The 24,033-nt window shown below is 44.0% G+C and overlaps 3 protein-coding genes across 3 annotated transcripts; 1 reads left to right on the top strand and 2 right to left on the bottom strand.

Moving 5' to 3' along the window:
• Positions 1-434: 434 nt before the first annotated feature.
• Positions 435-11,168, top strand: prmt8b (protein arginine methyltransferase 8b). The gene is made up of 10 exons (XM_068586893.1): positions 435-1,364; positions 1,941-2,165; positions 3,265-3,420; positions 4,095-4,158; positions 4,755-4,897; positions 5,278-5,365; positions 6,812-6,927; positions 8,431-8,581; positions 9,905-10,026; positions 10,335-11,168. The coding sequence occupies exons 1-10, from the start codon at positions 1,296-1,298 to the stop codon at positions 10,416-10,418; spliced, it is 1,218 nt and encodes a 405-aa protein (XP_068442994.1). The 5' UTR covers positions 435-1,295; the 3' UTR covers positions 10,419-11,168.
• Positions 11,169-11,312: 144 nt separating this feature from the next.
• On the bottom strand, positions 11,313-18,235 carry cracr2ab (calcium release activated channel regulator 2Ab). The gene is made up of 15 exons (XM_068586749.1): positions 18,157-18,235; positions 17,838-17,984; positions 16,528-16,618; positions 16,165-16,260; positions 15,726-15,913; positions 15,499-15,570; positions 15,259-15,307; positions 15,056-15,138; positions 14,093-14,690; positions 13,824-13,962; positions 13,261-13,342; positions 12,561-12,675; positions 12,168-12,269; positions 12,004-12,080; positions 11,313-11,745 (listed from the first exon to the last, which is right to left on the bottom strand). Exons 1-15 carry the CDS (start codon positions 18,195-18,197, stop codon positions 11,658-11,660), a joined length of 1,968 nt encoding a protein of 655 aa, XP_068442850.1. The 5' UTR covers positions 18,198-18,235; the 3' UTR covers positions 11,313-11,657.
• Positions 18,236-21,581: 3,346 nt separating this feature from the next.
• Positions 21,582-23,879, bottom strand: ccdc59 (coiled-coil domain containing 59). The gene is made up of 4 exons (XM_068586745.1): positions 23,458-23,879; positions 22,737-23,172; positions 22,397-22,505; positions 21,582-22,248 (listed from the first exon to the last, which is right to left on the bottom strand). The coding sequence occupies exons 1-4, from the start codon at positions 23,603-23,605 to the stop codon at positions 22,081-22,083; spliced, it is 861 nt and encodes a 286-aa protein (XP_068442846.1). The 5' UTR covers positions 23,606-23,879; the 3' UTR covers positions 21,582-22,080.
• Positions 23,880-24,033: the final 154 nt, after the last annotated feature.

Raw genomic sequence — 24,033 nt, forward strand, 5'->3', positions numbered from 1 at the left:
TGACAATGAAAGTCACACTTGGTAAACTGCTTTCAGGTAACGACGTCTTCGAAGCTTGTTTCTGATTGGCTGAGCTGAATTCTGAATTTTCCTGTTCAATTGCACAGCCATGACTGCGTAATTTCAATATTAATATCTCACTGGACATTGCCAGTAATGGGCAGCAGCAAGAACCTGCAAATGTCCCAATATGTGCTTTATTTAGCAGTAGCATAATAAAGTATATATATATATATATATAGACAAAATCATCATATCGTAGACGGCGTTTTTTATTGTTTTATTATTATATATATATATATATATATATATATATATATATATATATATATATATATATATATATATATATATATATATATATATCCAGCACATAAAACACATATGTTACATAAGCGAGCGGCAGAAGCTCGTTGGTTGCGTTTCCGGAGAGCTGATTTCTTCCTCTGTGGAAAAGTCTGGTGTGAGGAGGCTTCTGTCCTTGGGAAGAAGAGACTTCTACCTTTTTCTTTATTTTTTGAGACAGTTTCATATTTTTGTCACGATTCATTTCGTGTCAGCCGAGGGGCTCGTGTGTATAACGGCAGTGCACACTCACAGTTTGAACCCCTTTTAACTTTCTCTCCGGCAAAAAAAAAAAAAAAAAAACCCTCGGGATCACGCAGAAGACTTTCCACGGCGCACACGGAGATATCTGAATTTCAGTCTGCGGGTCCAAAACGCTGAGAGATGCCATAATTCAAAGAGAAGTAGCAGAGAAGAGGCGTTTTTTTTCTTCTGGTGTTGAGTTTGGTTTCCACTCGTTTTTGTTCGCGTGACACTTTGCATTTTCTGGATTAGTTTTACCCAGAGATAAAACATAATAATCAGAGAGCAGGTATGAGCGCAGTGTCTTGCACGAGGACTTCTTGTAAACGGAGCAACCTGGTGCTGGTGGACACGAGGACTCCTGCTGGGATCAAACCTGCAACCTTTTAGAGACCTTCAAGCCAACAGACGCCTCTGTCCCAGCTGTAAAACAAACCTGTGTCTCCTTCACTGCGCGGGTTTCTGTCCGTCTCACCTGACGCAAATCCAATTCACAACTTTTTCTCGGGGAAAAGACTTCATTTGGTGACACCAAGCCTCCACGTCTTCTACCACGACTTTCATCTTTACGTGCATTGCAGCAACGTATCCGGTGGCTTAACCTTATTTTTTAATTTTTTTGACAGGTTTTTTTTTTTTTTTTTTTTTTTTAATCAAAAAAAAAAATTACACTTTCAAGAGTTGTAGCGTAAATCTCGTCGGCTCTCATGGGACTGAGGCATTCGTCGCGTTGTTTGCTACTACGGCGGAAGATGGCGGAGGCGGACAGCTCGGAGGTAGGGACCTTGTGGTGTCCTGCAGCCGGCAATAGCGGGACTACGGGACAATGTCATTGTGCTTATCTGCATTTCACCTGAATACAATGTGCACATCTTTGTCTTTCTCGCCATCGTCGTCACCGCTTTTGATTCATTGCTGCACTATGTGACGGCGCGCAAGCGAAGTGCATTGGTCTCAGTGTCTTGCAGATGCTGTGTGTACTCGCTGTGACTGCGATAGTAATGGTAATGCACGCGGGCGGTTTGGAGTTGCGTCAAACGCGGTCAGCCCTCCTGCACGGACGGTATTGGACGTGGTCGCTGTCCTTGGTGCTGAAATGGAAGCTGCCGGCTCTTCCGCCAGTCTCCGTGTCTGTGTAACGTCGAAGACTATCTGGGAATTCCTGACATTTTATGATGTGAATCCTTTTTTTGGCTGCCCCGTCCGTCATGAAAGCAGGTCCACTCACTCGGAATGACCGGCCATACAATCCTCAAACACTCTGCTTGGTTTACTCATTTGTGTCTGTGAGTTATGATGCAAATTCTCCCCCTTTTCTGTCTTTGCCTTCTTTCTTTCTTCCCCTTTATCAGCGGCAACAGCCTGTCACGTCCCCTCTCTCTCAGTCTGCCCAGCCCTCCCCACTGCCGAAACCAGTGCCTACTACCCACCATGTGCCCTGCATCCCCCATACGCCTCATGTAGCAGCTCTGGCCACATGTCCTGGGAGAGGCAAGATTTCCAAATTCATCAGCCCGGAGGAAATGACATCACGGGACTACTACTTTGACTCCTATGCCCACTTTGGCATCCATGAGGTAGGTAGACGTGTGAGACCGGGATAAAAGAACGACACCAGACGTCTAGCCCGATGCTCCTTCACCTGTCAGAGCATTTCAACCTGTTAGACTGGATACCTCAAACACAATGACTGATTTAATTCCATGGACAGATAGGCTTTGATTTTGGTTGTAGTCCACATATTCTTTCTGTCATGGATTTCATTGTATCACTAAGAAACATTTGCATTTAGACACTTGATTACGAAACTTCAGTTCATTGGATCTGAAAATCGATTGTAAAGTAACAGCAGAGGAGCCAAGTTTCAGTCCTCCAGCACTTTCAAACCAAGTATGAGACCAAACATCATAAAAAAAGAACAACTCACAGAAGATACAAGTTTAAAGCTTCTAGCATTTCTTAAACTACATATGAAATTGTAACTTTATAACGCCCCCAAATTAAACTCTAAACATAAACCTGAGAACTGTCCACCTTCGATCTTATGGAGGGAAAGAAAAAGAGTGGAGAGTGTCTCACAGCTGGCAAGAAGAGGCTTAATAGTCCATGTTCAGTATTCCATAAATGAAAAGAATCAGTGTCTGTCAAACGACAATTAAAATGAACTATAATTGTACAGCTATACCCGAGCTAATGACCTTGATCTGAGGAGGAGTGGTGTTGGGAAAGTTTGGATACATATTGACCCTTTTTTTTAAAATAGTGTCCATATTTAGCATGTGGGACAGGTTTTTGTCTGCTTGCAGACAAAGAGTGTGCGCCGATTAGAGGAGTGCAACGTGAGAAAGACAGAAAGTGGGATGTGTGAATGGGTTCAGGGAGATGGATATCAGGCCGTCCCCGAAGGCTTCCTGTTTTACTCTATTTCAAGAAGCTCTGCCACTGTCCCTGAGACTTTTGGCCTACATACACTGCCTTATCTACCTCATTACACAAGAACATGTGTGCACATTTGTATATTCATTATGGAGTACTATAAGTATTGTGTATTCCTTTGGGAATTTTATAAATCCCCCTGTCTATCTTCAAGTACTCTGGACCAGTTCAGGAGCTATAATGGTTTGCATGCTAATCTGGAAGCTATGAGCTCTCCGTCGCATCTCTTCATCTGCACAGGAGATGCTGAAGGACGAGGTGCGTACGCTGACCTACCGGAACGCCATGTACCACAACAAGCATGTGTTCAAAAACAAAATCGTCCTGGATGTCGGCAGCGGCACGGGGATCCTCTGTATGTTTGCCGCCAACGCCGGCGCCAAACACGTGTACGGGGTGAGACGGATAGACACACCTTTTAGCCACAAACAGACACAGTTTTAGAATCCTCATTAGAATCAGACAGTTTCTGCTATTACATATGAATGAAAAAGAGAGAGAGCGTGCACACCTTTTCCGAAATCATATCTGGCTCTGATGTCACATGATGTCTCATCCGTGGCCTTTACCTCTCCACATAAAACACTAACAGCTTCCTCTTTAGGGCCAGCTCCTTGTGTGGTGAGAAATCTCTTTCAGGCAGTCTTACACACATAAAATAAGATGCATTAACGGCAGCGTCTCCCACAATCATGTATAATTCATACTGTATTGCACTTATGGACGGGAGAGCAAAATGATCTATTAGTTTTCATGCTGCACTGTGTCTGAGGTGAGTGATCAGGGACATTAGTGTTTGGAAGGATTTGGTTCAATTTGTCCTTCCAGCATTACCTCAAAGGTTAATCGTCTGTATATAGGGAGGGAAAATGGGAGCAATCGCCATTGCAGGTCACGTCCAATGACATGGAAAACTAAGAAACATATTTCTGATGGATTATTTAAATGCTTAAAAGTGCCTGTAATCAGAAGATGAACCCCCCAAAAAACTATGTAGATATTACCGCACACATGCAACAGTTTCTTATTCAGAGGACACCACATCTGTGGTTTTGCCCTTGTGCCCACAGATTGAATGTTCGAGCATATCCGAATATTCCGAGAAGATTATCAAGTCAAATCACCTCCACAATGGTAAGTAGGAGTGGTTTCTCATTACTGCTGTATCTGTCGTACCCGTCCGTCGGAATGCAGAGCAGGCCGACGGCATCTGGATTAGAGGCAGCGTGAAAAATCGTTATATATTCCCATCATCATCACCGCCACACTCGACAATGTTAGTCACAGTTCTGATGGTTAAGTGGCAGCTCGCCTCTGATGTCAAATAACCTGCCATCAATCAGCGTTCCCTCTATGTTGCTGATTCCCTATTGTGAAATGACACCCTTAGCTTCACAGATGGAGGACTGGCAACAGATGGTGGGTTTCATAAAATGTTATTTTAAAATAGCAGGCTTTTAAGTGTCAATAGTTACTCCTAAATAGCTGTGTTTTTCTTCTTTTTGAAAGCTATCTCCTAGTATCTCCATATCGTGGGTCAAATTAAAACCAGAAGACCAATTCATGCATGAAGCACCGAGGCATGCGATGAGCGTAGTAATTAAAAGCCAAACTAATTTGCCGAAATCCCAAAGCATAAAAAAACGTCATCTGAGAATGCAGCTATTGTCCTGCAGTAATGTGATCAAGATGCTGTGAAGTAATGTGTTGACCTGCTGCATACCTCGCAGTCATTACCATCTTCAAGGGCAAGGTGGAGGAGGTGGAGCTGCCTGTGGAGAAGGTGGACATTATCATCTCGGAGTGGATGGGCTATTGCCTCTTTTACGAGTCCATGCTCAACACCGTCGTCTTCGCCAGGGACAAGTGGCTGGTATGACAGTGCTGCTGGAGGCTTTAGGGAGGGCTGGGTTTAGTGTGTGTGTGAGAGTGTGTGAGGGAGTGTGAGAGTGTGTGAGGCTGGCTGGACAAGTAAGCTTTAGACACATAAACACACCAGGCAGTGATGGAGTAGAGGATTTACTGTGCGCTTGTGTGCATGTGTCTGCTTTCCTCTATGCTGAGGTCATACATGAAGGATATGGTCTCTCATCTCAGTAGTTGCTTGCAGCCTTTAAACTCTGCACATATCATCATATGCGACATGGCAGGTGTGCGAACAATAGAGGTGTTGGATGGCCTTTGTGTGTGTGTGTGTGTGTGTGTGTGTGTGTGTGTGTGTGCATTAATACCAGAAGCTTTTCTTGCGTTCAGAAACCTGGAGGCTTGATGTTCCCTGACAGAGCAACTCTCTACGTGGTAGCCATTGAAGACAGGCAGTACAAAGACTTCAAGATACACTGTGAGTGACTATGAAAGAGATTTGTGTTTTGTCCTTCCTCTAAGCTGCGCAGTGCATTATTAATGACCGCTGTGCAGATGTAGTCAAACCAAACTCAAGTGCTAAAAGTATGTTTCCACTTTCTAATAAGCACTTCTTTATAAAAAGCTGTAGCGAAACGATTTGGATTAAATCGGTTTGGCTGATATATTACTGCAGATAAATGAGTGAGTCATTAATAAAAGGTCATGTGGGTGTCACATTATAATGAGCCGTCAGATCAGCAGTTATTCATAATAACGAGTTTCTCCTACCCATCTGATTTGGGTTTGACGTGTTGATAACATATTGATACATGGATCTTGGTCAGGAGACATTAACTTACTTTCAAACGTCGCGTTAGCAAGTTAAAGTTAGCCAAGACACAAAGCGAGTTCTGCTGAGATTTACAACAGCTCTACAGGGCAACTCAAATTATACATACAAGTGCAAACCATGGACGGGCGACTGAACAGGCCTAATGGGCACATGCCCGGGGGCTCAAAGTTCAGGGGGCCTCCATGTCCTTCACCTTCAAAATGTACTCAAAGAAACATACAATGACTACAAAGAGACCAAGACAACTACAAAGAGACACAAAATGAATATACAGACACATACAACAACCAGAAAGAGACAGAAAATCACCACAGAGAGACAGAAATAACATGAAAACTATTATCAAGTATTTACACCAGCGAGGGTCCTTGATTCTGCCGTACATTCTGTGCTCTGAACCGTATGTGTTCAAATATGTCTCGCAGCAGGAGTGCTGGGCTTAACATTGCGATCCAGATCAAAGCACCACTCATAAAGGTGCCATTCACACTTGTACTAAGGCCTTGAATCTGGGTTAATTTCCTTTTACCGCTCAGGTGGCCTTCTCTGTTCTAATACATCTCCATGCATATAAAAAGGTGCACAATCTCAAAAGAATTCAGTGTATTCGAACCCTTTGCGTTCTTATTTTTAGTTTCTATCTGCGTCGGTGGCATATTCCACCTTCTCGTCGCTCAGACTTAGTGTTTGGCCCTCCGACAAAGCAAGGTGGACTGGAGGGACAGAGGGAAAGGGGGAGGGAGAGACTGCTCGGTGTGTTTTCAGCCCAAATTATAATATAAAAAAAGCCAACTAGACACGGTGGAGGAGGCAGAGGCGTCCGCAGTCTATTTTCAGAGGGCCATGTCTTTCTCCACATAGCGGCTGGATAGACAGAAAGACAGCGTGAGTGTTCTTTCCTGGTCGGGTTAAGTGCTTTGTTTTATTTTCCCTCCCACCTTTCCTTCGTGCCGACAGCTTGGCATGAGCAGGGAGAACAGAGCTTCGCAAGTGTACAACAAGTCAGAAAGTACAACAAAAATTCCACAAATCACATACTTTTGGCATGTGTATTCATATGGGTGCTGTTTTTGTTTGTGTACGCCACAGGGTGGGAAAACGTGTATGGGTTCGACATGAGCTGCATTCGCAATGTGGCCATCAAAGAGCCTCTGGTGGATTTGGTAGATCCCAAGCAAGTGGTGACGAACGCCTGCCTCCTGAAGGTCAGTCCACGTCTTCGCCTGCGACTGCGTGCGCGGTGAAGGAGCGGGAACATGTGTAGTTCACGCCATATTCTTGTTATAGTTTTAAAAGCCTGCGTTTTTCGTCTTTTGAGTGTGTGCATGCTAAAAGAAATCAGAGCGAACGATCAATCCGCAAGTCATGTGAGGCTGTTTTCGAGTTCATAACAAATGTTTCCGGGCAGCTGTAATAGTATTCATCGGTTTCCATGCTTGAAAGTGGCTTGTCTTTTATCTCTGAAATGGAGGATAAGAGCATTCAGGGAGGGGATAGCTCTTTTTTGTTTGTCCTGTCTACCTTTTTATATCGTTGCTTTTCCTTTTCCACCGCTCCTTCTCTTTGATTTATGTATTATTATTATTATTATTATCTGGAGCTACCCATATCTTTAATCCCTTCTCTTTTTTCTGTTGTTGTTCCGTTTCATTTTGTAGTCTCATTTCTCACTCTCCCCTTCTTAATCACTTCTTCTCACCCATCATCTACCGTCGCATTCTCCGATTTAAGCAATGACATGCCTCAGTAGTTTGAGCGAATACGAGGGTCTCACTCCGTCTCTCCCTCTCCGCGATGGAGAAATGTCACACAAGAGCAGGCATCGAGTCACCAGAGGGAATAAAATCCCTCGCATCCTTTTGTGATCAAAAAGGTGATGTATGAGGAGGGTTACTAGTAAATAGTCATTCCTCACACGCTAAAATTACAAAGTTGCTCCCGGGGACTTTCCTTCTTCTTTCTTTTCCTCTCTTCCCACAATTTGCTGTGTATGACACCGGCCTGGCATCATTGGAAAAGAAATTGTGTTAAATCGCAATCTGCCATGCTGACGCCACATGGCCGAGCGATTCATAGCCCAATAGGCCGGGTGAGATGAACAGGCGGAATTGTAAAATCCTCCCTCCTCGTCCTCCTTCCATACGACATCATCGACACAGTTCACGCAGGACAGTCTCCAATCCTATTTTGGAATTAAAGTGATGACTGCCAGGTTAAAAAAAAAAAGAAAAAGAAGAAAAATGTGATACTTTAATTTTTTGCTATATTCATGAGGCAGTGCTGGATATAGGCACAAGCAGACGCACACATACACACACAGCCAGCGTCCCTACCTCCCTCCCTTGTAGACTTGAGGGAGGACACCCACACAGCATGTGTACTGTGAACAGGCTTCGTCTGCCAGCCGTGATTCAACCGGTGGGCTTTCACACACAAACGCTCACACGCGCACAATAATTATGGTGAATAATCGAGCAAAGGATCGACATATACATGTCCTGCATCGTGTGTGTGTGTGTGTGTGTGTGTGTGTGTGTGTGTGAGAGAGACGGCGAAGAAGTGTAGAGGGTGGCAACGTGTGTGTGTCCGTGCTTGTATATGCTGTTTCATGTTGACATATGTAATGCATTGAAAAGAGAGATCTCTTAAAAGATGTCCTTGCAAAATGAAGCGGAGTGAATTAGAATGTGTGTCTCCTTCGTATGCAGGAAGTGGACATCTACACTGTGAAGCCAGAGGACCTGTCCTTCACGTCAGCCTTCTGTCTGCAGATCCAGCGCAACGATTACGTCCACGCCCTGGTCACCTATTTCAACATTGAGTTCACAAAGTGTCACAAGAAGACCGGCTTCTCCACTGGTGAGCAGCGTGTGTGTTCCCCCATGACACAAACACACAGACCAGTTAGTTGTATTGGGCGACATATAGAGATGTCAACCTCCACTGTAATACAATGGAGGTGAAGAAACTTTCTTTCTGGCTCTTACAGTATTTTAAAAATCCTTTTTTTTTATACTTGAATGTAATTATTCTAATCGTATTTTCATAATATGACTGTTCAAACCGAAATTAACTTGTATGGAATATTAAAAGAAGAAAGGGGAGGAAATAGGGTAACTGGACATTGTAAAAACTATAGACATTAAAGGGATTTTTTAAAATTAGAACAGAGCTTATAAACCTTTCAAATGAAAGACAATTAATTCCAAAGCAGTCTTCTATCCATCTGGTCTGTGGAGACCAAAGAGACGGAGATAATTAACCTGTAGGCATCAGAAGACGTTACACTGACAACTATTTTTGGATTTGATGAGAATAACAATCAACCAGGCAAGATGGCATTAAAATAACAAAATGTGAACAGGTTTTATGCAGCTCCACATGATGTAAATGGTAAAACACAAAAGGAGTGAAGGTGAGAGAAAACATTATCCCGGTTTCTCTTTCACAGGACCAGGCACTGAAACCCCAAAACCTGAGCAATTAAAACCCAAATATCCCCATGGGTAGACACCACTAGAGGTGAATGAGAAATGATAAGCTTTGACCGAGTCTTTAGAAGACATGAGAAGTACATGACGAGTGTCTATTCAGTTTCCACTCCCTGGTCTAGCCGGCGGTGAAATATCCCTGCAAATGTTCCAAACATCTTTCCAAATATTTGCGCACAAGCACACTTCCTTAGTAAATCAATATCCCTTCAACAGAAGCCACCTCTCTCCAGCACCTTCCACCGGCTACACTTTGCTGGCGCCTCATTAACCGACCCCGTGTTCGCACCGAGCGCTTCTGGTAACGCGGCGTCGAGGACGCCGGTTATAGAGCGAGGTGCAGAGCCGTTACGTAAGCTTATGTTAATACATTCATGCATCCACTGCTTACATAATGGAGTGTAGAGGAGGTTCTATGTTTGGCCGAGTCTGCTGGGCCCGAGGCTGAGCATCACTGAAGGAGTTCAGCCTCTCTATTTCTCCCACTTGGTGAACCAGTTTCAGGTGCTTCGCTGTCAAATCACTTCCATGTTCGCATGCCCGAGGTAGCCGAGTGTCCCTTAGAACGGTTTTGTTATTTTTATACCTTCTCACGCTCGCCCTAAACTTCTCTTTCCGCTCCGCTGCTCGCTTATTTAACCTCCTTCCTGATCCCTCATGTCCTCAATATCCCTCTTGTCCTCCATCTCAGCTCCAGATGCTGCCAGCACTCACTGGAAGCAGACAGTGTTTTACTTGGAGGACTACTTAACTGTCAAGAAGGGAGAGGAGATCTTTGGCAGTATTGCTGTCAGGCCCAATGAGAAGAATGTGGTGAGACAAGTCCTAATAAAGCCACACGATTATCAAGAGATGTTGATTTCTGGCAGAGAGCTAGTTGTATTGTGTGTAACATATTCATCTAGTAACTGCAGCATGGATGTAGCTGAGAATAAGGTACAATGTTTGCCTCTGAAAATAAGTATTATGAAATTGAAACCCTGAAGTACAGCTGCACAATTAAATGTCAAATTCCACCTCTGCATTTTTAATTTGTGTGAAGATTTGGTTTGGCTATTTTTTGTCACAAATTTCTAAATCAATTCATTAAAAAAAAAAAAAAATCATTTCCTCATCCGTAGCGTGACCTGGAGTTCACCCTGGAGCTCGACTTTAAAGGACAACTATGCGAGGCCGCCATTTCCCACGACTACAAAATGCGTTAGGAGCAACGACGACCGACCAACTACCCTCGGCCCCTCTTCTCGACACACACCGCGAGTGTGTGTGTGTGTGTGTGTGTGGGTGGGGGCGGCGCAGGCTCTCCAACGGCCGTGCCAGTCAGCAAGCGAGGGCGACCAGACGCATCTGATTGGATGCCGTCATGCCAGCACCCAAGTGATGTCATCAGAATAGGCAAGTATCTATCAGCAATAGTGCCATCCACTGTCCCAACTTGATCGACGCTGGCACATCGTTGAATGTAACATCCTAAATGAACTTGAGTTTTGTTTTTTTCTTCCACTAATTTCTGGAGATTATAATAATTGTGCAAAGGAGTCTTTATATTGTTAGTGCAGCTAATTGAAAAGCATTGATCCGCGCGATGTCGTGAAGGTCACAGCACGGTCATCATCTGTTTTTCCTTTCGTCATTCTTAACATGCGTTATGCACTGTGTAATTGTTTAGAGGGTGCAGTAATTCATTGTGTTATTTATTATTTGCAATTTCTTTGCTTCATTGATTTCAGAAAGGTGTGACATGTATGTTTTATTTTGTATTTCTTTAATGGAGGAGAAGTCAGAACAAAATGTACTTTGGTGCCAGAATAAAACAGAACAATGCCTCAGAACAGCAACAAACAGATGCAATATGTCGTGTGCCATTTGGTTTTGATCGGACAAAGAACATGAAAAAAAATGAAAAAAAGATGAACGACGATGATGAATAAAATGTCAAAGAATCAGATTGTTCTCTCATGATTTTCATTTAAACAGCTATATTAATGAATTCCAAATAATTTAGTGTAAGCTTAAATATATAACATAACTACATACACATACACAAAACAAAATCAAAGAAATTAAGGCTCGTAAGCTAGCATTCATTTATGGAAGATTATTTATGAATTCTCTCTACGGCAAAGGTTATGGAAAGTAATTCTAATACGGCATATTTTTCAATGTTAAATCTCATAGGCCGCACTAATGTGATTAGTCAACGCAGTGTTATGTACAGGGAACAGCACCTTGTGCTTTACTCTCGAGGAGCCTCACTTGACAGAAGGTTTCATGTTCAAACGGGCCACACAGCGCTTCGTGTGGACTTCCACATGTTGTGGGCCAAAATGAAGACTGCTTGTTAAAAGACACATCCTATAATAAAGTCCAGGAATGGATTCGCTGTCGTCTTGTAACGCTGCAAAAAAAGGGGACTCTGGAATTTCGTGAGCTGAGTTCACGCTTCACTTGCAGCAGGCTTTCTTCTTTACGGGCTGAGCACTCAGGATGACTGTTGTGTCTCTCACCCTGTCCTCCTGCTCCATTAGCACTCTGAGTGAAGACAGAAACACAGAGAGCACACTGCATGAGCCACCGACGCCATACACACACACACACACACACACACACACACACACACACACACACACACACACAAGCTTCCTCACGAGGGGTTGCGGCTCCGAAAAGGGGCCGTCTCCTCTTCACTCATTGTTTCATGCATCTGATGACTGCTGTGCAGTGAGTCTGGAGTGAGTATGGTTTGTTGCTTGACAGCTATTCTTATTAGATTCACAGCTCTGATGTTACCTGGCCAGGTGTGTGAGGGACTCCGTCACATTCTTGGCAGTGTAGGCGCTGACCTCAAAGAACATCACCTTGTTGTCCTACGCAGGGTTCGAAACACAATTACAATTGTGAGTGTGCACGTCAAATGAAACGATCCACGAGCTTTAAAAAAATAAAAACCTTACATAAGCCAGTTGCTCAGCTTCTTTGAATGACACCTCCCTCTCTCCATCCATGTCCATTTTGTTGCCCAAAAGCAGGATGGGGATGCCTTCTCCTGCTGCTTCCTGGAACAAATTAGTCCAACGATTGTCATAACAGACATGTTTCATGTCAGAAATGAATAACCGAGATATTTGCTTTATCTACGTATTAATTAATAGGTTCAACTGCTACGAGTCACAGACCTTAAAAGACTCAAAGGAATAGTGCAACATTTTGGGAAGACTACAAGTGTAAATACCAAAATGCCTCAATTAAATGAATGAGTGTTTGATAAATAAACCGCCATGATCTTCCAACTCTCCACACGAGGGAGGCGAGAGTTGCAGAGGACTTTGTCGGGTCAAAGGTCAGACCTGGACATTGCTGAGCCAGGGCTGCACGGCCCTGAAGCTGTCCTCCACCGTGACGTCGTACATCACCACCACACCGTCGGCCTTGCGAAAGAACTGCTTGGTTATGCTGCGGTACCTGTGTCAATGACAGGGATTCACTACACGGTACACACCTGCTGGTGCTACACAATTCACGTACACAATACTACTACTGTATCACTGTATTGTTGAGATATCTTTAAAGAGGTAAAAATAAAAGATTTCCTTCAGTTAATTCATCTATTAAATAGATTTCATAATAGGATGAGAAAATCCACTTAAATAGTGTTTATATTTAGATATATCATACTTTTAAATATTATACTCATTCTACACTAGTAAGTCTTGCCTTGTACTAATGTAGTAATGCTAATTAGCAAAGATATTTTAAGTTTAGAGGAATTACAGAATGATGTGCTTAAAATGTATTTATTGATATTTAAGTACATTGAAAGTACATAGTTAAGGTTTTCCTGGGTTTGCAAAAAGAATTACTGCAATTATACGTCCCAAAAAAAGTGTCAGGACATTATATTATTCATAATCTTACTTGAGGTGTGTAGCAGTTAGTATTTTATTTAAAAAAAAAGTCTGTTCATTATATGTTGATTTTGATGTTATTTTCTCAGTAAACTTGCACATCCAACTTATGTTTCAAATCAAATATTCAGAAGCATCCCACCTCTCTTGACCTGCCGTGTCCCAGAGCTGCATGGCCACCTGCATATCGTCCAGCGTGAGTGTCTTCACACTGAAGTCAATACCTGAACGACACACAAGACATATCAATACCCTTTAACCCGGATACATTCCTAATATCTTGGCAGAAACTTGTTTTTGTTTGTTTTATGATCAAATACATGGACACACATATTTCATTTAAATTAGATTCACTGTTTTTGTTTGGACAGAGCGACAAAGTCTAAAGCGGCCACTAGGGGGTCCCACAAGGCGTGATACCGACTGTGCCTCATTCCAGAGGAGAGGGGCCGGGGAGAGGGGGAACAAAGTGTAGATAACAAGGCTGGAGTGAGGATTGAGAAAGATGAAAGCGAGGAGAAAAAATTCATCAGAAGTGACATAATCTGCAGTACAATGTGTGCCAGGGCTCCGAGACGGGCAGTGTGACTTCACAAGCCCTCTCATGTGACGCTCCAAGTCACGCTCCGATCTTCTGTGTTAGCATCCACAAACACCGCCTCTGACACGTGCAACACAATGGCATCACGGCGGTTCTCTTCTCACCCACAGTGGCAGTAGTGGAGGGATGGAAACGGCCCTCGCAGAAGGAGCGCAGCAGGGACGTCTTGCCTACGTTCGAGTTCCCAACCAGGACCACTTTGAACAGCCGGTCTGGGGCAAACAGCGCTCCTTCTTTCGTCTTCTGAAGCAGACGAAACACCAACAAAGGCAGGGAAACAGAACAAAAAGAAGCTCATGTTAATCGTATTCATGTCGGAACACATTTTCGTTAGGGTCAACACATATTTGGAGCTCCAGAGCTGTGGACGTACTGGCTGGGTCTCCTTCCCGGCAGGCCGTCCTCGAGGAGACATTGGCGTCTTTTCCGTGTGTGTTAAGCGGGATTTCCTTGCCGGGGGAGCTTCCGCCGACACGTGACTAGAGGGTGGGGCGGCGAGCGGGTCTACTGCCAAGACAACACTTGTTTCAAAGTCACTCTGAGCTTCCTCTTCCTCCTCATCGTAGGCCTCGTCTTCCTCCTCGCTGAGCTGGTGCAGCAAAAGCTGAGGCCCTCCGTGGAGCAGGTGGGGCAGGTGGTCCTCCTCGATGGAGATGACCCGGCGGAGGGGCCACCCATCCGGAGGGGCGTCCAGGGCCTCCTCTTTCAGCCCGGTCTTCTTCTTAATTTCCACTTTCTTCGCTCGGTCTCTGTCTTTCGCCGTCGGCCTCTTCGCGGCGGCCGTCTTTCCGGGTGTTTTTTTGGCCTTCGGCCTCACATCGTGCGCTTTGGGTGGGTCGGGTTTGGCGTAACCGTTGGCTAAGCCGGAGTTTTTCTTTGCAGCAGGGCGTGGTTGGCATGCGGGGGAACTAATGGCGGTGGTGGTGGTGGTGGTGGAGAAGGAGGGGGCGGCTATGGTGGTGTCATCCTCACTACAGGAAGAGGAAGCAACAAACACGATATGAAGGTGCTCTATGGGCAAGGCCTCCAGTGACTGGTAGGACCCGTCCACCAACAATGGGGCTCTTTAGGAAACAGGAGAAACAGAGGATATACTGGGTCAATTCACTTGACTGAGATGGAAATCTAGAGGCCAAAGCACTCAAGTGTTTGTGATTTTAGTCTCATCTCAACAAAAAAGTTCATTCAGCGGATTATAGAATCATATATCCTCTGTTTTTCCTCTTTTATTACATGATTTTCACATCAAACTGAGGCGGATATTTTTCTCTGTCGCGCCGGAAACACGCTGACAGATGATTTCTGCGAAGGCGTATTTGGAAGATAAATGAATCACCTTTTTGCTGGCTGGCTGGTGTCGTCAAATATATTGCCGAGACCCGTTCTCTGCTTCTGCTTCTTCCTGAGAGAGGTCCGGGGCTTATTTAAACAAAGGGAGAAGCATGTTTGAGTCACAGAGGTATTTGTTATCAATCAGGTGACGCCATGATAAATGCTGCTGCAGCGCAATTGCCTAAAATGTAACGTAAATGTTCTCACCACACCGCAGCATATGTCTCGTTCGTCTTTTAAATGCTTGTTCATCTCTCTGGGAAGATTGGAAAAGAGAAATGAATGAGAACGATGGAATCTGCGGTGGAAAAGGATGCACTGAAAAGCATCAAAAAGCACAATAGTCCCTTTAACTTGGCAACCAGATTTGTTAGGTTTGCCAATTATAACTTAACCAGAGGCCAAACAGATCACCCAGATTAGATTACAAGGTATGTGATGTCATACCTGAGGAGGTCAAGCTGCTTCATGAGACTTTGCTTCTCTCTCTGCAGTCCCTCAGTTACTCTGTACATTTCCCTGAAACGAGACAAACTCAATGTTCAGTAGAAGGACACGCGAGTGTGTCTGTGTGTGTGTGTGTGTGTGTGTGTGTATAACCGTAACACAAGGAAACACTGCTCAACGGTTGTTAAGACAAACTCAAGCATGTGAAACGGGCGCGTGGACCTCACATCTCTTTCTCCTGCTGCAGCCGGGCGGCCTGCTCCTGCAGCATGCTCAGCTGCTCCTGGGCCAGCCCCAGGTCCTGGCTGGTGCTCTCCAGCGCACGGGACAGCTCGTCGTTGGTCATCTTCAGCTTGACGTTCTCCACGTGGCTCTCCTGCTTCTCGCTGTTCAGATCGCGGCACTGGAGTTCTAACTGGAGGGATGGGGGGGGGGGATATTCACAGCGAGGAAATGCATGAATGCTGGCGGAGTGTACGTGCAGCACGTCTGCAGTTTAAACTCCTCCCTGCAACACTTCAGAGGGAAAGATGACTACCGTGCAAGTCTCTCTCGATTAAATACAGGGGCGATAATTAAAAAGGAATGTCTGATATCGACATGTTTCGTGAAGGGATGTTGGTGTTATTTAACTTGAGTTCATGAGTGTTGAACATATGCACGCACCCTTTTCTGCTTCTGGAACAGATGCTCCAGTTCTTTCTCCTTTGAGAACAGTTGATGCTCCAGGTCATAGCTGCGCATCTGCACACGCTCAGCGTCCTGCACGGCCACGAGAAGAAAAGGCCAAGTAGTTAAGGAGCGGACACGTGATTACGGTTATGATTATAAGTTCTGCACCGTAAAGGTCAAACATTCAGGTGAAGGAACAAGAAGCAAAAGTCATGTTTGACTAGAGGGGAACTTTACACGTTTCACCAAAACATTTTGTAAACAGAAAAAAAAAGGATGTTGTTGTTGTCAGTTGTTATTAGTTGCTAGAAGAGGAGTTGCTTCTGTAGGTTTGTATGTGTGTTTGAGCTCCTGCACCTTCACAACCAGCCTGTCTTTCTCGTTTTTGATCTGCGCCTCCATCTCTTCGTATAAATAACGGATCTCATTGTCATGTGTCGCAGACTTCCTGCAGAGAGGGACAGCAGAAACATTTACCAATCAGGGTCATCGGTGGAGAAAGACGTGCAGAGTGACATGATATAATATCAAGGAACAGAGCAGCATTGTTGTCTCGGTTGAGCTTAAAGCCGTGTCTGTAATTGCATGTAAATACTTGAGCACACACAGCAACTGAGCTTCCTTTTCAAAAGAATACTGAGTGGTATTTACATTCCCTCTGACAATTGTTAAGACCCAAACAGCCAATTAGTAAAGTCTAGAGGAATAACTCGCTGTTACAAAGTACCATGCGGTGCCATGGGAGAACTGCCGCCGCATGTTTTACAAACAGCTTAAATCACAGATGGTACTGCAACAAAATGAAACCAAACTATTTGAACAATTTAAGGAAAAGTATTCAAATATATATCTTAAATATCTTGGGCTGCGGGTGAGCTGATGCCACAACCTTAAACTAACAATATGCTTATGCATTTCCATAGATACACAAACACCCACACATGTACTACTGCAAACACAAGAACCACTTTAGAGGCAGACATACACACTGACTGACACTGACAATTATATTATGATAATAATAATATTTGCGTGATCAAAAATGTTTTTGCCCTTATTCAGGGAGTGAGTGAGTGAGTGAGTGAGTGAGTGTGTGTGTGTGTGTGCACCTTTGCTTCTGTCTTTCTAGTGCAGCAAACTGCATGCTATTTTTGGGAGGCCAGTTATGGCTGCGTGTTCAAGAAAGAAGAAAAAAGAAAACTTCTCTGTCCAGAGACAGGCCTGTTGCTCTGCATACCGTACAATTAAATACATTAAATGCTTCTCATTGCTTTTTGCGTCCCTTCAGGCATAGTGTTGATGGATTTCCGCTGCAGCAGAAGGCGGTCTAACTTCAGAGCGCGCCTCCAGATTAGTGGTCATTTGACCGGGATAAAGATGTTGTTCGAAAGAGAATTACAGGTAAATCCATGCAAACCCGCCCAGCATGGGGGAGCAATATAAGCACAACACTCACTGTTATGTAACAGATTATTGAGGTGACATTTGCTTTACGTGGTACATGAAGTACGGTCCTTAAACTCTGTGGGAACCAAATGAGAAATGTGGCATTTGAAACCCAGGGTCTCCTCTCACCGTCCACTCTTTTTCTCTTCACATATCGACAGAAGAAAGTGAGAATCCAGTCTTTTCTTTCATCAATGGGTGCAACTGTCCTGTAGTACTACCTCTCTAGGGCGCTCTCCATCTCCTTCTTCTCCATGTGGGCGTCTTTGATCTGGTGGGTGACCCTGGCCAGGAACTCCTCGAAATTAGACAAGAGGTGAGGCTCATCCCGCCTGAGCTGAGCCCAAAGACTGCGCACTTCGCCCGGGCTGGAGAGAAGGGAGGAGGAGGAGACACAGAGCCGGGAGATTAGTCAAATTAAAGCACACCTCGGGGGTTTCAAGTATGGATTATGGCACATGGATTATGGTGTTTTCATGTGTAAAACACACCAAAAAACATACACACACACACAAAAGGATCCGCAGTGATTACACTCACTCCTCAAACACATTACCGGCCCCCAGGCTTTCCAGCAGCATGCAGAAGTGGCCTTCCTCCTCGTCTTCAACTCCCAACAGCTTGGCTTCCCATTGGCTCTGATAGAGGGCCTCCTTGGCCCTGAAGACGGGGCTGGGGGTCTGATTCTGGTCATCGACCACAGAGATCCTCCGGCCATGCAGGAACTGACCTGAGGTACACAAAGACCCCACGGCAGTGTGGATGCATTGAAGCGTGGCAGCCCATTAAAACATCAATATGTTTTGAATTTCCAAAACGTCTTTCCCGTTCAGCACGTGTACAGAGCTGCTGCACTTGCAGCCATACTTGGTCTGGTATGACAAGTAGCTTATATGGTGGCAAACGTTTGCAAAACTTTAGATAGAAGTTGTGTAACTGACATCACTGAGTGAGTTCATTGACTCTTACTTGTGTGTCTGTTACGCTACATTTTAGCACATGTTATTGTCCTGTCATCTTCACCTTTACAGCTCGACAAATTACAGTCCCGCTGAAGCATTTATAGACTTCAAAACACAAAACAATCGGGTGCGACATGTTGTTTTCCATGCAGACAAACATCTGAGTTGCTTTTTTTGTCGTGCTACTCGCTGCCCATACATTTTCGTTGTCGTTTAAACCTAAACCTACTGAATCCGGAGGAGAATGCCTCCAGCGTGAGGTAACCCGTGTGGTCCGTATCCAGGGAGTCAAACACATCCTCCAGCTCCTCCGCAGACAGAGGCAGCTGCCTGTGGAGCCTCTGCCAAGAAAACATATACACACAAGGCGTTTGAAGGGCTGTCGCTGAACAGGAGTCATCAGCATGTGGAAAACACGACTTGAGGATGGACGTGGTTCGTGAAGACCTGGAGACACTGGAGCTATCCAAATCCAAGAAATGTCACCTTGAAACTGAGAGCTTTAAATCTGCCATATCGAGCTGTGTGTATAGCTCCAGCACGCCTATCCCAGAATAACCACTGACACAAAGGGGATCTTTTATGTGCCACTGCACCAAGCTGCTTTTTTTTTTTTTTTTTGGAAACCCTGGAAACGAACAACAGCAACAACAAAAGGCACGATGCTCACAAGGACCTGGTCCTAATTAACCGTGGTTATTGTTAGCACTTTAAAGAGGCCTGTGTGTATTGTTCCTGCCAGTAAAATGATGCGTGTGTGCGTGTGGTGAACCTATACTCAAAAACATTTTCATCAAAGGTGCTACTGTGCCACTTTACCGGCTGCTCGAGTGTGTTGAGTGGGTGAAGTGCTTCTATAAAAAATGGGGATATAACGTGGAAAAGATTATTTCAGAATCGAGCAAAAGAAAAAACGATTCCCGCTCCCCATTCACCGACATTACATCACCGCGGGACACTACATTATGCCACAGGGATATGCGTGTCCTCTTGACCTTTTGTTCTTCTAAGTGGAGGCTTCATGCAGGTGCAGAGCACACTTTAGAAAGAAATAATGTGAGTCATTGAACAATGAGCGTGGCTAGGATTTAAAGAAAATAACCTCTTCAGAGAAATGTTTGTGCTTTAAAAGGAAATGCAAAAACATGCAGAGCTGAAACAATGAAGCAATTAATAAATTAATTGACAGAAAACTCAACATTTTTTTGTTTTTTTTTAAGAAATGCTAATCGTGCTGGTTTTAGCTTCTAAAATGGGCATAATTTAATTTCACGCCCATCAAAACAAAACGTGTGAATCATGTTTCACATGTTTCTGACCATTTAAAAAGAGCAATCACAAAGGTATGACGTAGATTCCCTCTGGAAGAAATGAACTAAATTGCAGCTCTAACAACACATGGCATCCACATCTCTGTGGATAATCTGGACAGCTTAGATCTCTCAGTAGTACAGACTCAACTCGAGTCTCCCCGTCCAACAACGCACACACATCCTGCTGCTCTGACCCTCATGTCGGTGCGGGAAATGGAGCCTTTGCCCTCGACATCGCAGGTCTGGAAGAACTCCTTGGTCTTGTCCAGCAGAGCGATTCTCCCCCAGTCGGAGTGCCTCCTCCCCGGGGTCGGTCCGAGGCCGTTCACCTTGCCTTGCTCCTCCATGTCGCGGGACTCTTTCAGGGGCAGCGCGCTGTGCGAGTGGCAGGAATTTCAGTTCATTCGGTAGTGGAAATCAGACATGAGGCCTCCTCATTGGCCCTGCAGCCAGTGCTCTGGGGCTCTCACAGTCACCATGACGACAAAGACAGGACGTCGCATCAGGTGACGAGATCACTGATGACCCTGTGGCTTATGAATATGCCTAAAATGGATGCGGGCCCCTATGAGACAGAGAGAAACGGTATGAAATCAGCAGTCAAAAGGTAAGACGTCTTACTAAAAAGGTGACACAAGTGATTAGGAGGATCATGCAACAGTACCACTTACGACACAGTACTTCCCTTTTCTAATAAGCCAGGAACAAGCAACTCACAAAAGGCATGTAAACACAGTGTAAAGGATTATCTTAATACCACGCCATACAGAACACATGACAGCGTAATGCCTGCAAGACTGCGAGAGCCGTTTCCAGGAGGCCGAGTCACAGCAAACCTCAGAGCCGACGAAACAGTGGTTTCTTGTTTTGAGTCACAACTTAACCACAAACACGGTTTTGAAGTACAGTCTTGCTTCTATTCTTAAGAGCTGTACCGCAGTTTGCAGAAAACGTAGATGCAGTCATGCAGATATGTTTTCGAGTCAAGATATGTCGATTAACTTGTGGTGGGAAAGTGTTTTATTTGTGAGCGAGACATTAAGATGAAGCTTTGCACCAAACAAAAAGTCATGTTTAAAACTGTAATTTAGACAAATACATTAAATTTCTTAGTATTACTTCTTTTTTTTTAACACAAATACATTTATTTTATCAACAGGCCAAGTGTCTTAGCTCCTGCAGAATATCAATACTATCAAAAAACTGCTATACTCTTTTAAATAAGTATTAAGGACATAAAAAGCTTCGGGCCCTTCTTTAAACAATCACAAAACATGTGGCAAATTCCTTCTACTCCCAACTTTCAGACTTTAACCAAATCCACAGCCGAAACATACGTTGTCGTCACAAATGGCATCTTTAAACAAACCAGAAACGGAAAGAAAAGTCTTACCTTTTTACAAATGATGGGCAAAAGAATCTGAAGCCTTTTTCCCTCCGTATCAACAGAGCAGTGAGCGCTCTCTGTGTTTAGGAAGTCTTGCCTCAGATGAATGTTTGAGAAGTCATTCTGCAACCATGTGATGTCATGAGGAAGCGGCTGGAGGCTTTTCAGCCTGCGTCCACACTCGACCCCCTCACCGAGGGAGACGGCTGCAGGGTGAGCCGGCTTTAAGCGGACTACATGCATGCAACATGTTCATGTGGCCTGATGACAGCAGACTTAAGAACAGACCTGCACATTTAAAAGTTATTGTGATATTTACAGCAGTTTTATTAATTAAAATGGCTCCTCGCAGTTTGGCATTATCAAAGTTGAATCAGAATATTACAGGTTATGAAGTTTTTTTTCAAGCATTTTCAAATGCTGACAGTTTAATAAAATCTAAAACGTGTTTAATGTTGATAAATGACTGCTTATGTCCTGATTAATTTGAGTCAAGACTAATGAGCAACAACTGGGATGTGTTGAAATAAACAGAACTTTCCAGGAAGCTAAAACATTTATTGATTAATAAAAGTCTAACATGAGCATGTTTCACATCTTCTTGTGTCTTATACCGCCATCTTGTGGTCAAAGTTTAAAATGAGCCATGTCATTTGTTTCTCCAGGGGGCAAAATATTGAAAAACAGCATTTCATTTGCATGAAAAGCACAATCCTGATTGTTCTCAGGCTCTTATTTGAAAAAGAGTGATTAAATATCAGAGTCAAATAAAAGTAAAGGTCCACTATCTCTGACTTGGGAGTCATTTCCCAGTTCCTTGGGTGATCTTTTGAAGTAAATAATCCATTTGGAGGTTCAGATTGGGCTGTCCTTTCTTGGTCTTTCTGCTCAGCATCTGAAACGTCTCCATCTTTTTCTCCTTGTACTTCTTAATGGCTTCTTCTTTCTGCTGCCGGTTTTTCAGATACTCCTGGGATTACACACAGTATAGATGAATAAGAAACTTGTAAAATTTGCAATTTATTGGTAGTCACAAGCAAAAAAAAAAATCAGCAACATCTTTTGTGCATTTGTTTCATCGGTAAAAGTTAACAAATAAATAAAGATAAATACTTCACCTCTTTCTTATTTTTCCGTTTTTCTGTAATTGCTTCAAAATCCTCTTTGGTCTTCTGGTAGGATGTCTTCTTCAGCATTTTTTTCTTCATGCGGTTGCTCATTGGAAGACTAGAAGAGAATATCATTCAGGCTGTATTACTCTGTGTTTCCCAATCTGCTTGAAATTTAACAGTAGACGAAGTAAACAAGTAATGAAACCAGCAATTGTTACGCTTCCAAAAAACTGGCTGTGTTCACTTCATCACAGTTTTAGGCGGTGATTTAACTTCTCTGTGTCTTCATGCAGACATTTAACATGAGAATTATGTTTTAGAGATTGGAGTCAAGACATTTTCTCACCCGTCTTTCTCGGCGTCTGCTGTCGTTTCAGGATTCCCAGTGACAGAATCTGTCTGCTCAGGTCCAACGGTAACTTCTGGATCGGGCTCAGCAGCAGTGGCAGCAAGAGTGGCAGCAGCGGTGGCAGCAGCGGTGGCGGCAGCGGTGGCGGCAGCGGTGGTGGCGGCAGCGGCGGCGGCGGCAACGGCAGCCTTTTCACCCATCTCTTCTTGCTTCTCCTCCTGCCCTTTCATTCTCAGTATACTCCTGTTCAATCTATGGGTCCAGGCTTCAGTCTTCAGTTTCTCGGCCTCAGCCTTGTATAGATGCCGAAGGTGTTCAGGGTACTCATCCTTGTACAGAGCTTTGGACTCTGGGACTTTCCTCCTCTCCTTCCGCAGCAACTTGTTGTACTCATGTTTGACCTTTTCCTTCCTCTTTAAAGCAAACCCCTGACCTGAGGACAGAAAACAAAAAGGTATGCCATGGGATATTAAGTTGACAATATATTTATTGAAAGACTGACATGTTTAGCAAACATAACTGTTTTGTTTTATTGTATATTATGAGTATGTTGTGTCTTCTATGTAACGTGTTTGCTGCTGCCACAAAGCCAAGTCACCTTGAATAAAGTCTATCTATCTATCTTTAAATGCAGCTGAGGGACTCATCAATTAACTCCTTTCTCTATCAATCTGCTGTTCCTCACTTCTCACGTTGGTTATGTTGAGTAAACACTTACCTTCCTTCACGCTGCCTTCGTATACTTTTTGCTCAGGCACCCATTTCCTCTTCTGCCTGGCGCCCTGGGCGTTATTTGTGGGCTTCTTCCAGTCGCCACCTTTCGCAGTAAACTTTCTATTCTTCATTTGTGGACCTGTAGGTGCCATTCTGGCTAAATCTTGCCAGGACAGGACAAATGTTTACCACGATCACGCGGGTTTGCGTTCCATTTCCTTACAGACGCGGCGTGATGACGAAATCAAGCCAGGCGCGACAGATCGATAACAGATCCTCCAATTTGGATACGATGTATTTACATTTTTTAGGCAAATTAGTGAACACGAGGACATTTTTAAGTCCACGCGGCATGCCATAGGGGACACATGTACATACCAAACAGCTGTCGTGATTACTGTACGACTTAATCACCACATAATTTGTTTATTGTCATCAATGTTGTCAATACCGGACCAGATAACTATATTAGTTATATTAACCATTATAACGAGCGGCTAGACTGGTCTTGAAGTGCAGTATTGTAGCACACACCAAATGTCTACCCTTCTGTTATTGCTCGCGTATATTTTGTTTAAAA

Source organism: Clinocottus analis, unplaced genomic scaffold (genome assembly GCF_023055335.1).
Source record: "Clinocottus analis isolate CAN_PGR_092001 unplaced genomic scaffold, fCliAna1.0.p SCAF_20, whole genome shotgun sequence".
Classification (NCBI taxonomy): domain Eukaryota; kingdom Metazoa; phylum Chordata; class Actinopteri; order Perciformes; family Cottidae; genus Clinocottus; species Clinocottus analis.